This window comes from Sciurus carolinensis, chromosome 7 (assembly GCF_902686445.1).
Source record: "Sciurus carolinensis chromosome 7, mSciCar1.2, whole genome shotgun sequence".
NCBI classification, from domain to species: Eukaryota; Metazoa; Chordata; class Mammalia; order Rodentia; family Sciuridae; genus Sciurus; species Sciurus carolinensis.
The window spans coordinates 53,814,128-53,827,755 of NC_062219.1; the positions used below are offsets into that span (position 1 = coordinate 53,814,128).

At 32.7% G+C, this 13,628-nt stretch overlaps 1 protein-coding gene across 3 annotated transcripts in view; it reads right to left on the bottom strand.

Annotated features, from left to right (window-relative positions):
* Fig4 (FIG4 phosphoinositide 5-phosphatase) overlaps nucleotides 1-13,628 on the bottom strand; it is a 115,973-nt gene that overhangs the window by 82,605 nt on the left and 19,740 nt on the right. For all 3 annotated transcript variants that reach the window (XM_047559405.1, XM_047559406.1, XM_047559407.1), the window contains 4 exons: nucleotides 12,961-13,117; nucleotides 7,939-7,989; nucleotides 5,316-5,464; nucleotides 1,707-1,835 (listed from right to left, as the gene is read on the bottom strand). In XM_047559405.1, the coding sequence (XP_047415361.1) occupies nucleotides 1,707-1,835; nucleotides 5,316-5,464; nucleotides 7,939-7,989; nucleotides 12,961-13,117 (486 nt within the window). The remainder of the gene's footprint in view (nucleotides 1-1,706; nucleotides 1,836-5,315; nucleotides 5,465-7,938; nucleotides 7,990-12,960; nucleotides 13,118-13,628) is intronic.

The window sequence follows — 13,628 nt, forward strand, 5'->3', positions numbered from 1 at the left end:
CTTAAAATGATAATCTATGATGTTGTTCACTATTGATAAAAACAAACATTTATTATTCTTAATATATGCCAGACCCCAAGCTAGATCTTGAAAATAAAAAAAAAAATGGTTTAGAACTACATTTTAGAAACTGTAGCACATTCTCTTTGGTATCTTTGGTGGTGAAAAAACTTATTTTTTCCTCAGGTAAGTTTTATTTTTGGGAACAGATGAAAGTGATTCAGGGTCAAATCTCATTATGCAGTGACTGATCAAGAAGATAATACCACTCTCGGGTTGAAAATGATTATAAAGTAATAAGCCTGATTTTCAAGTGTAGCACATCAATCTCACTCATCTCTTTTTCCAAATCCCTAGGTCTTCATCTAGCCTCTCCCCTCACTTGCCATAAAGAAGACAACACTGACAATCTTCAGGGCAAACCTCTCAGGCTATGCACCTTGATTCCACTCCTCCCAAATGTTCTTGCCTACGAAGGCACAATAATGGTGAGTCACATTCACCCACTTAAATGGTCTCAAAGCAACCACTCCGTTAAAGCTTTCACTATAGGTCTTTAAAAAAAAAAAAAAAAAAAAAAGAATGTCAACTGAAAAATGCAAACACACAAATGCCTTCCACTACCTCAAAAAGAACAGAAAATAACTAAATCTGGGCTGGGGCTGTAGCTTAGTGGTAGAGTGCTTGCCTTCCATGTGTGAGCTGCTAGGTTCGATCCTTGGCACCATGTAAAAATAAATACATAAATAACGATATTGTGTCCATCTACAACTAAACAATTTTTTAAAAAAACCAAATCTACGTTTCTAGATAGTATGCACTGCCTTCCTAAACATCACAATATAATGGCAATTTCTTGAAAGGCTTCAATGTTAGTTAGAAGTTAAATGAAAAGATCAACCCGGAGAAGGAAAAACGTTTTCATCAAATTGAACTCATCAGCTTACCCCACGGTTCAACCTACTTCAATTTAGTATAATAGTTTCCTTCCAATCCACAACTTTATTGCATTATTCCTGAACTACTACTGCAGGCTTTTTCTAACTCAACGTGTTTTAGTCTTCATTTTACTTAATCCAGTTTGAAAATGGCTATCCATTCAAGCTTCCTAAATATTACTTAACGCATCTCACCCTTCTGAAAAAATTTTTTTTTCAAAAGTTCAAACACCAAACCCAAAGTCTTTAGCCTGACCACTAAGGCAATCTGGTCACTGACAATCTGATCCCCTCCAATCTTCCCACCGCATCCAACCTTCCCAGGAGTATTATACACAAGCCATGAGTACACTGCCATGTATTTTTCCATTTTTACTCTCATGGTGCTACACCAACCCATGACCTCTCTCTGGTACTTCTGAAGCCTGAGTTATGTTCAGGACCTAGTTCAAGTTCTGTTCCCATCCTCTCCACCTGGGAGGAATTCTGTTCCTCTCAGATGAGCATGATTCTCATCACTTAAATAGCTTAGAATGCAAATAGCATTTTCTTCTTTGTTATTTATTAATCTTTCTGGGTACATAACAGGTCTGTTCAAATAGTCATTTTTTTCTTCTTTGTATATCTATTGCCTGGTATCAAAGGTAGGTTTTCCTGATGGGGTGCAAAGAACGATAATTATAATCATATAATCTACACGGAGTTTTTTGCAAATTGGTACAATACAAGTTTAATAATACATATCTTATGCTTTTACAAAAAGGATACTTGACTGCCCACAGAACCCATGGATAATATACAACAGCCAGTCACGATGCACTGTGCTTTTAATTATATCCAGAAGTTCACCATTCCATACATACTTCATATAAGGCTCACTACAGATCCCAAATACACCTGAAAAACAAAAATTGATATCAGAAAAATAAGGAAACTGATTGACATTCAACTCATTTTTAAGTTCTTCCAATGACATTTTTAACTTTAAAGCAAGATGCCTGATTAATAGAATTGTCATTTTTAGTGGATATCATTCTTATCAGCATTCAGAGCATTGTGCTGATTCTGTACTAAATCAAAAAAGAAATGCCTTTTCTGATTTCTGAGAGTTTTTAACTTAAGAGAAAGGAAAATCAGAGGGAAAGTAAAGTCACAGGTACAAATACATTAAGAAGTCAAGAGAAGACAGAGAGCAGGGGTTGAGAGCATAGCATGCAATCAGAGCGCCTGGGCCTAGGACATCCTGGCTCTGCCTTTTATCAGTAGCATGACAGGAATGACCAAGAGTGTTACTTACTAGCTCAGTGCTTCCATTTCCTCATCTACACCTGAATCATGTGGTTGCTGTGCAAAAAATAAATTAGTAATGTATAGAAAGTACTTAGAACACCTGCTTGGAATGCGTGCTGAGAACAAGCCTGGCACATTACTCATATTTCCATAAAATGTAAGTTATTATTACATCAGGCCTTTTCCACATGAAGAAATTAATTTCACCAAACATGATTTAAAAATATCCAGATAAATGTATTAAATAGCAGTGAGTTTTAAAAAATCACCTCAAGTGAAAAATAAGAAATAAGTGTATATATAAACTAATAGCTTAAAATATTGTACCAGTTTTGGATAGTAGTCAAGCAATACCATTTTTTGCCTCAAAATATGATCTGTTAAGAGCATTAATTAATTTATTTACTTTTGTGGTATTGGGGATTAAACCCAGGGCTACTCTACCACTGAGCTACATCCCCAGCCCTTTTTAATTTTATTTTGAGACAGGGTCTTGCTAAATTGCCCAGGCTGGCCTCCAACTTGTGATCCTCCTGCCTCAGTCACCTGAATCACTGGGATTACAGGCATGTACACCACACGTGGCTAAGAGTATTTATTTACATACTAGGATGAATACCCTTTGGTTTGATTTATAAAAACTAAACCTTCTCTGCCCTTTCAGAGCATCACATGAGAGAATGAAAAAAGCTGACACTCTCCAACTTTGGTACCTTAGGCAAGTTACTTAACATCATCATTTTCCAAACTGTAAAATGATGATACTACTACTCAGAGATGTTGTTCAGATTAAAGAGTTTTTGCAAAGTTCTTACCACATTGTAGGATACACAGCAGATATTTAAAAAAAAAATGTGTTATTTTCCTTTTTACCTACTTCCCCACATTTTGCCCTTGCTGTTTCCTATCAGTTTTCCCCTGTGTGGTAAAACAATCTGTGACCCCAGCAAAGATGTCAGAATCCTAATCACCAGAACTTTTGAATATGTTATATTACATACCATGTAGGAATAAAAGTACAGATAGAATTTAGGCTGCTAAGCAAATGACTCTGAGTCAAGGAAATTATTCAGGATTATCCATATTATTCTGGAATATCCAATTAATCTGGATAGGTCCAATGTAATCATAGGGTCTTTATAAATGGAAGAAGAAAACAGGAGTGTGAATATTAGAATGAGTAATGTGGAAAAAACAACTTGGATGGCTGCTACTGGCTTTGAGAATGAAAGGAAGGGAGCTGCAGGGCAGAAAATGAGAAAGCCCCAACAAGACAGGAAGGGTAGGAAAACTGGTTTTCCTCTAGAGCCCCCAGAAAGAAATGCAGCCCTGCTGACACACTAAACTTACTTCAATGAGACTCATTTTGGACTACTGCCTTCTGTAAGATAATAAATGTGTTATTTTCAACCACTAAATTTTAATTTGTTATAGCAACAATAGGTAACTAATATACTACATCATTCACATTTATCAACTAGAGCTGCTCTAAAGACAGCAAAATATATTGAGTAGACTCAGAGGTTTAATTTAGATCCCAGAACAATTATTCAAATTCAGAATTTGGATGATAAGTAGTGCAAACTGAGTGATACTTTTGGTTTTATTATATTTCTAATTGTGATGTTCAGAAATGATACAAGCAAATATTAAGACACTTTATTGGTCTTGTCCTCCATCTGTCTCTGGTGATTGGGGTTACAATGCAGACATTAGAATCAGAGCAAATTTATGTTATCTAGATGTCCTAAGGATAGCTGAGGTTCAGCAGTTGATCTTAGCTCACATCATAATCAATAAAATAACCATAGGCAAGGACAATGCCAGGAATGACATTCAGTTTAAGTAACAGCCTACAAGTAGACTAGAACCTTTGGGAAAGCACTAATAGAATATAGTCTCTTCTTGAGTATCCTGAAAGAACAAACCTTCTGAGTCCAGTTTTAGATTGGATTCTGCCTCTACACCCACATCTTCATCACTATCAGTTAAGCTACACAGAGCACAGGGCACAAAGATACTGTTGACTTACTATATTTCCACAGTTGGTCCAATTCAGCTAAGGTACCTTGACTTTAAGTTTGAAATGATTCCTTCCTAACACTCACAACAGCAGTGCTTTCAGTTTTAGGGTTCTATACTAACCCCAAAATCTGGAAATTGATACTGATAATTGGTATTGATAAAGGGGAACAAAGTCTGTAAGTGTCTGGTTTAGTCTACCTCTAGGGACACCCTAAACTAGTCACATAGCAGTGACCCGACAGTGGTCCTTGACAAGAAGCAGGGCCTATGAGGGTCTTATGGGACAAGCTGGGACCAAACAAAGTAATAACAACCTCTGACCTGCTGCACTGATTCCTCTGGACATTGGCCATATGATCTTCATCTCGAACCTCAGTTTCCTACTTAGTCTTTGTTTCTATAAAACTGGTATTATACTTATTGGGCAGAGTGTTTATGAGGCTTAGAAATATTATATGTAAATGTCTAAGCAACCCATAGATTTTTTTCCCCAAAAAAAGTGTTGAACTGGTCTCTGTGATGGAAAATAAGATACACCATATTCTCTGGTATTCAGAAAAATTGTCCACTTAAACGTCACCAAAAGTCTAGACCTGAATGTATTCCACAAAAAGTGCATGAATAGCTGGGCACCATGGCACTGCTTGGAATCCCAGAGGCTCGGCTAAGGCAGGAGGATCACAAGTTCAACTTAGTGAAGCCCTAAGTAACTTAGCGAGACCCTGCCTCAAAATAAACAATAAAAAGGGCTGGGGATGTGGCTCAGTGGTTAAAATCCCTGGTTTCAATCCTTGCTCGGTACAAATAAAAAAAAAAGTGCATGAATAATTGCTAGAAAATGTCAGCATATAATTTTCTGGCTGGCTTACAAACAAAATCACATAGTGATTAATGATCTCTATAAAAATGAATTGGTCAAGTTCATGTATCCAAAACAACCCCATGTTAGAATAAAGAGCACAGAGGGATGAAGAAATATGAGAGGAATGTGAATGAATTTAATGAGATGCCATTTCATGGATGCCACATTAACATACATTAAATATGCTGAAAAGCACCTACCGCTTCCACCCTGTGTAATTAATCCTTCATCTTCAAAGATGTCAAAACTCTCCTGGCGAGTCTGGGTTGTTTCAGATTTTAACATCTCCAGGGGCATTCGCAAGACAGTAAGATTATACTGAAGTGAGTGGGACAAATCATAGCTGTAACTGAGAAGAGAATTTTAACATAAGAATTACAAAAGCAAAGCACGTTTCATGGTCTTGCTCCCATATGGAATTAAAATCTGTGAACTAAATTACTTAGCACCTGTTACTTCACTTAGAAGCAATGCTGCTCAAATAAGCACTGTAAAACGCAGCAAAATATGAACATGATTGGAAATTCAAACACTCATGGCAAGACTTAGATATATGCATGAGTAGAAATATATAATACAATGTGAGTTACCTACATTCATTGATTTGTACACTGTGCATTTATTGCTTCATAATGAAATCAATATACATTCATGGTCTTATGCAAAGGGGTCACGTTTTCATATATATCTGAATGGGATCCTGTACATACTACAATATCCACCGCAATAGTGCATGGTTCTGAAAACTGGTTTACACATGAACCAAAATAATTCTATTAATTATTAATGATAGTATAATAAATGACTTCAAAAAAAGACAAAGAATACGCATATAAGATAAGTCATTACAGTGCAACATGTTTCAGGGAAGTAAAACCTTATAAAAATTATATAATAGTCTATGCAAATAATTTGGAGTTTAGGCCAAAAGAAACCTGTTACAATTCTGATCTCATATAATTAACAATCTTACAAGTATCTCCAGCATACATTTTTGGTACAGAATTTCAGAAGACACCTTGAATACTTCAGGTTAATACAAATTTGTTTTTAAAATATTTTAGTTATACTTTAAAATAATTAAAAATTCTGTCTGGAGAATCACACATCTTATTATTTCTTTTTTAGCTTACTTATATAATTTAATTAAACTGATTTCAATTCCATCTATGAAATTCAACTTTATCACATTTGCTTGATGGATCCATCCATTTTATAGTATGCAATCTTAAAGGGATGAAAGCTATATTAAGAAGTTGGTTTCTGACTTTTAACAATCAGTTCTTCCTATTTAAAACAATTGCTTTATTCTAGGTGAGTCATAAGGATGAAGTATACCTTTCTTAAAAGACTACTGATGAGGCACAAAAACTTTAATTATATTATTTTTACTTTTGGAATGACTTGATAACTGAGAAATATGAAGCAGAAGATCATTTTTAACAGTACCACTGAACTTCAGTAATAATTCAGACATTATAAACATAATAAAGACTGAAAAGAAGAAGATGGAGACAAATACAAGGTAAATATACATTAAATAAACATTTGGGGGGGATGGAGGCATGACTCAGTGGTAGAACACTTGCCTTGCACATGTGAAGCCCTGGATTCTATCCCCAAACATCAGAAAACAAAACAAAACAAATATTTATGGAAGTGAAAATGATTTTGTTAGGAGCCCTTCACTCTGTGATTATTAAAACAAATTTCAGTTTTACATTAATAAAGACATCATACAGTCTATGTAGTGGACATGCTTTTATTTCACAGAGAAGTGATTAACACTATTAATTAAAAATAAATTTTAAAAAAATGCAAATTACCCTGTCAGTATATAATACCAATAGCAACAAATGTGCTAGGACCTCTTTCGGTTCTCATGACAGGTTATTAGTGCATGCTATCTTGTGTTCTACTTTTTAGTTTGGATATTATAGCAGACAGAATCTTCATCTATCACAATAGCTATTTCTACCAGGCCCATGTATTGGTCACATCAGTGGTAGAGTAACACAGTAATCTACTTGCTTGTTCTTTGATTATTGATATTTAGACTATCCCTGGATTGGCTGGTTTGCTTGTTAGGCTACCATAAATATATGTCCATAAATGTCTCTTTACTAATGGGAATTGTATTTCACCTTCTGATACATTTTTCTTAGGAGGCTTTTTCATATGTACTTCATTCCTCTTCAGGAAAACTATTAATCTACAATGGCACCAGCAGTATATTGGTAGCGCAATAGTGTGTCCTATTTTTAATTTATTTGTACCTAATTTTGCCAGATTATTCACTGAAAATTGAACTGTGACACCGTTAAAACTCTCTAATAGAGGCTGAATGCAGAGTTCATTTTGCTAATTTAAAATTATAAAACAAGGATATTTCTTTAAAACACATCAAGTCCTATCTAAAACAAAAATAATTTTTATAGTGAGAATACCCTTTAGTTTATCTATTTGAATTTTCTTTTTTTTTCACATTTTATTGGTGCATTACAGTTGCACATAAAAGTGGAATTCATTGTTACCTATTTGTACATGCACACAGTATAACAATATAATTTGGCCAATATCACTCCCCAATATAAATTTTCAAATATCAGATTTTTTAAAGGAAGAAATACTTTATATTATATTATAATATAATAACTAATATAATAATAATTACATTTCAATGCTTTTAAATAAAATAATTTGGTTATTTTAAAAAAATAATAAAGGAAGTGCTACTGTGTGCTCTCATTTTATTTTTACCCCCTGAAAAATAATGTGAAAAATATAAGTGATTAGTAGAGACAAAACTAAGTTCCAACTTACCTAAAGTAAAAATTGCTAGATAGGTCCACATTTTGAAATATTCGTAGATACCTTAAAAAAATCAAAGTATATTACATTCATACAATACTATTATTTTTCACAGTTTAACATATGTTTACACGTATTTATAAAAGCAAACAATCATCAAACTGAATAATTCAAGCAATCCCTAGAATAGAGATTTCATCAGAAGCAGCTCTAAGTCTGCTGATCATCCCTCAGAGACCCTTAACTTCATAGCTTGTTCCCTGCCACTGATTATGCCAGCTAGAGGCGAAATTGTACACCTCAATGTGGGACACTTAGACAGAAAGCAGGACAGCAGTAAATAACTGTTTCCACTTTTACATTATGGTTCTGTAAATACTTTGAGGAAAGAGAGAAGAGAGTAACAAAAACAAACAAAATGTGCACCATCATAATTTTAAATTGGGAAGTTTTTTGTTTTGTTTGTTGGTACTGGGGACTGAACCCAGGAGAGCCTTACCACTAAACTATATTCCCAACACTTTTTTTTTTTGAGACAGGATCTCATTAAATCCTGAAGCTGACCTTGAACTTATGATCATCCTGCCAAAGCCTCCCTCCAATCGCTGGGATTACAGGCATGTGCCACTATGCCTGGCTAAGTTGGAAAGTTTTTAAACTGAAAAAAAAAAAAAAAAAAAAAAAAAATATATATATATATATATATATATATATATATATACAATATTCACATGCCTACTACTCAAGAGAAAAGAATATTCACATGTTTTCATATTCACTTCAACTTTTTAAAGACAAAATAATTAGAACATAATTTAAAAATTTGAAATCCCCTTTAGTCATCCAGTCCTATTCTCTTTCTCTAGAAGTTACCACTTTCCTGTTACTGACATGAATGGACCCTTTTGTCCTGATGTGCCTTTACTTTTACCATATTACAGGCATCTTTAAAGTGACATGTAGCTCAATGTTCATAGCAGCTCAATTCACTAAGCTATGGAACCAACCTAGGTGCCCTTCAATAGATGAATGGATAAAGAAAATGTGGTATGTATACACAATGGAATATTACTCAGCCATAAAGAAGAATTAAATTATAGCATTTACCCATAAATGGATGGAACTGGAGGCTATCATGCTAAGTGAAATAAGCTGATCCCAAAAAACTGAAGGCTGAATGTTTTCTCTGATATGCGGATGCTGACTCATACACAATAGGTGTGGGAAGGGAAGAGTGGAGGTTCACCATAACGGACAAGGTGGAATGGGGGAAAGCAGGGAGATGAGAATGGGAAAAACAATAGAATGAATTGGACATGTTTGCTCTGTGCATATATGAATACACGACCAGAGTAATACCACATCACATTCAACCACAAGAATGAGAAGTTATACTCCATGTACGCATGATATGTCAAAACATTCTCCTGTCATGTATAACTAAAAAAAATTTTTAAATTTAAAAAAAAATTTTAAATTTTAAAAATGACATGTAGCATTATACTGTGTTGAATGTATTTGCCCAAATCATTTCAAACTTTGTATATTGTTCTGAAACCCTTTTTTTCACTCATTTTTTTGAAGAGTAACTGTTAAAAGCTAAGGATTTAATATGTTCACTTTAACTGATGTTTGCTATTTCATCATATAATACATGTCACATTTTATTTACCTATTCCTTGGCTGATAGACTATTAGGTTCTTTCTAGTTTCCCACTATAAGATAAAATGCTGCCAAGAACATCCCTATTTTTCTATACACATGTATGAGAGTTTCTCTAGGACACATGTATAGAAGCAGAACTACTGGCATATACATAATGTTTATTTTCAGTTTTATTAGAATATATCAAATTGTCTTCCTAAGGGGTCAAATTAATATCACTATATAACTTGATGATATTCACAGTGTATCACTCATAGCATAAATTCATTTCCCATGTCTCTGCTAACATTTGACAACAATAGATATTTTAATTATTCCCAAACTAGTGAGAATGAAATGGTACCTTTTTAAATTTACAGTTCGCAAATTACTAGCAAGGTTCAGCATCTCTTCTGTTAGCTGTCTCTTCCTAACATTTAATCATTTCTGTTAGGTTGTTATCTTTTTCTCATTGATTTGGAAAAATTCTTCAGATATTCTACATACTGATTTTTATTATATGTTGTAAATGTCTACTTTCAGGCTTTAGCTTATCTCCCAAAATCTGTCTGAATTGTAATACTTTTAAATATTGAAAGCATCAAATATATCATTGTTTTCTTTATGCTTTGTGTTTTTTGTATTTTATTGTGAAATACTCTTCCATGTCAGGATTATAAAAATACTTTTTTTCCTTAAAATTATCTTTGAACTTCTGAAATTGCCTCTTGAGTACTGTCAGAGGTTAGAGTCTAATTTTATTTTTGTCCAAATGGAAAGCCAGCATTATTCAGCCTACCTTTTCCCCAATGATTTGTTGTGTTCACTCATATCATGTGCCATTTTCCCATAAAGCAAATCTTTTCCTGAACTTTCTCAACTCTGCTCATCAATCATTGTCAGTTCCTATACCAATACCAAGCATACTAGTATCTGATTATCTTAATTATACTTAGTGATTATCTTTATTACTATAAGTTTTGCTATCTAGTTAGATTTATCCCTTCATTTTTCTTTTTTAGAATTATTTATCTAAACTATGCTTAGATGTTTGCTTTGCTATATGAATTTTAAAATAATTTTGTCATTTTAAAATTTTTTTAAATCCTCTTCGAATTTGATTAGAATTACATTAAATTTATGAATAAATTTTGGAGAAAACTAATCTTTATGATATTGAGTCTTCTCATCCACGAACAAAGGGACATCTTTCCAATTATTTAGGAATTTTAAAGATCTTTTAGTAACGATTTAAATTTCTCTGTAAGGTTTTGTACCTTTTATTATGTTTCTTTCCAGGTTGCCTATGGGTTTGGGTGCTGTTGGGATTGGGGTCATTGTTAAATTTCCTAGTTGGTTAATGCCTGTGTGTAGAAACACTACTGGTTCTTACATGCTGATAGTTTTCTTCAGTCACCTTGTTGAACTCTTTCTAATGATCATTTCCTGAGAAGTCTGTCCTGAGAGTTTGGAGATGTTCTTATATTTTTTCAAGTAAAAAATCATGCTGTCTACATAATGACAATATCTCCTTTTTAAGTTTTGTACCTTATTTTTCTAGTCTTATTGAATTGGCTAGGGCCGTAAACACAATATTGAATATTAGTTGCGATGGCAGTTATCTCCTTGTTCCTTATCTTAATTAAAGGCAATACTTTTAAAGTTTTACTCTTAAAAATACTTTTGGATATAAGTTTTTAATAATGATCATTTATCAAGTTTGATTAAATTCATAGTTTGCTAAGACTTGATCATAAATGGAGACTGAATACGTCAAATATATTTTTTGTAAATATTAAACTTATCATAATTTTTCCTAACAATTTAAAGTGGTAAATATTTACTAATATTTTACCAAATATTTTTACATAAATGCATTATTGGATTATATAGTTTTGTAAGTATATTAAATATCTTCCTATCAAATAATATTACTTTGTTCTATTTATGATGAGGTATTAATATAACTGTTTCATTCTGGATAATGTACTATTTATTATTAATCCTAGGATAATTTTCCTCTTTAAAGATAGTAAAATTTCTACATAGAACAAATCAATTTGACTATTTTTGGCTAAAGAATCATAAAGATGGGGTTTATTAATTAAATAAACCACTTCAACTCTTTTCCATCTCTTATTCATATGCATTGGTCTATTTAATTCACTTTTAATTAATAAACTATTCCAGTCTGTAAGGTATATGTGATAAAATTTTTCAGTTAGTGCAAGACAAGGTCTACTTTATCCATTGAACTGTACTTATCCTCATCTGCAAAAAATTATTTTTTAACAAACACCATCTTCAAATCATAACCAAAAACATCACAAGAATTCAGAAAACCTTAATCTAATGATCTCAAGCAAAATAGTCACAAATTTTAAATTTTAGTTTATATATCAAAACAATACTATCAAAGTACACAGCATAACAAATCTAAACTATTACTATACTAAAATATAAATATACTTTTGTTTCATTTTACCCTTTATAATATTAAATGAATTGAAACTTTATAATTTTAAATCTGTAAATATATCTACATAGCTTTTCTCTACATTCCCAAGGCTCCAATAATTCTTCCCAAAACTTAACAAAAAATGTCAAATCTACAAAAAAAATTGGAGAGAACATAGTACAATGAACACCAGCCCTTTTTCTGATTTCACTGTTAAAACCCTGTCTTTAACACATAGTGTCTCTCTCTTTAAATACACAAGCACAGTGTATTTTTCTAAACCATTTGATTGCATAACACTAATGTGAAAATCTGAAATCAGAAATGTTCCAAAATCTGTCCTCAGAAAGTCCTTACGTATGTGTGTGCATGAACACGTACATTTCAGTCAAGCATCTAACTGAAATTCACGTGCTGCATCTGTCATTTCTGTTCTAAAATCTCAACAGTTAGTCCTATGTTTCATTTTTTTTCTATCTTTGATGACTTTAGTATTTTCAGAGTCCAGGCCAGTTGTCTTGAAAAAATTCATACAATATGAATTTGTCTTATTTCATCATGCTTAGAGTCAAGTGAAATATTTTCAGCAAATTAAAAAAAAAAAAAAACGAAGGTAATCTTTCCCATTGCTTCACATTACGTGGCAAATAATGACAGTTTTATCTCATTATAGGTGAAGCTAAGTTTGATCATTTGGTTAAGTACCTCTGCCATTTTTTAATTATACAAATTACTTTTCCTCTTTGTAAATAATACTCATTGTTGGTCCTTGTCTGAATCAATTGTTATACTGAAGCCTTCACAGCCTGGAACAAGAGTTGTAAGCCAAAATTTGACCTTTATATATAACATTTATAATCCTTTGTTTCTATTATGTTTTCTAATTGTCCTGCCACATAATAAAAAATAAATTGCTACCACTAGTACATACCTAGCTTCATCAGGGTGAGTAATCCGTACAGAATCATTGGGTATATAGATCATATTTGTATCTTCGATCTTATATATTGCATGACCACCGATATCTGCCATCTTCCTCCTTTTAGTTATCAACACAATATAATAGCCTTCTAAAAACCTGACAAAACCTGTGCAACAAAAAAAGAAAAAATAAATATAATGTCTTGTAAATATAGTAAGGTTTTTAGATACATATTTAAGAGGTCAAAGACTTTTGACACATTTCCTATCTCATTTACAGTCATAAAAAATTTTGGTCATCTCAGAATTATTATCTAGAAATATCATTACAGTCATTTATCTCACTTAAAAAATTAATGTAAATAATTTTACTTAATTCATTAATTCCTTTAATCTCATTCAAACAGGACTGAGGTACCTTAAGCAAAACTGTACACAAGATTAAGCGGAGTTTTTCAATGGATATAGACTTTCAATTCTGCATAAATGAAAAGTTCTAGAGGTGTGTTGCACAATAAGGTACATAGAGCTACTAAATGGTTAAGGACCATCCCAGGGACAAAAGACAGAAGCATTCCAAGGCCTTCTGCATATAGGGATGTTACTCACAGAATGTCTATCTAAAAACTAATGATACAAGGTTTATTAACTCTAAATTTACCTAACCTATCTTGTTCC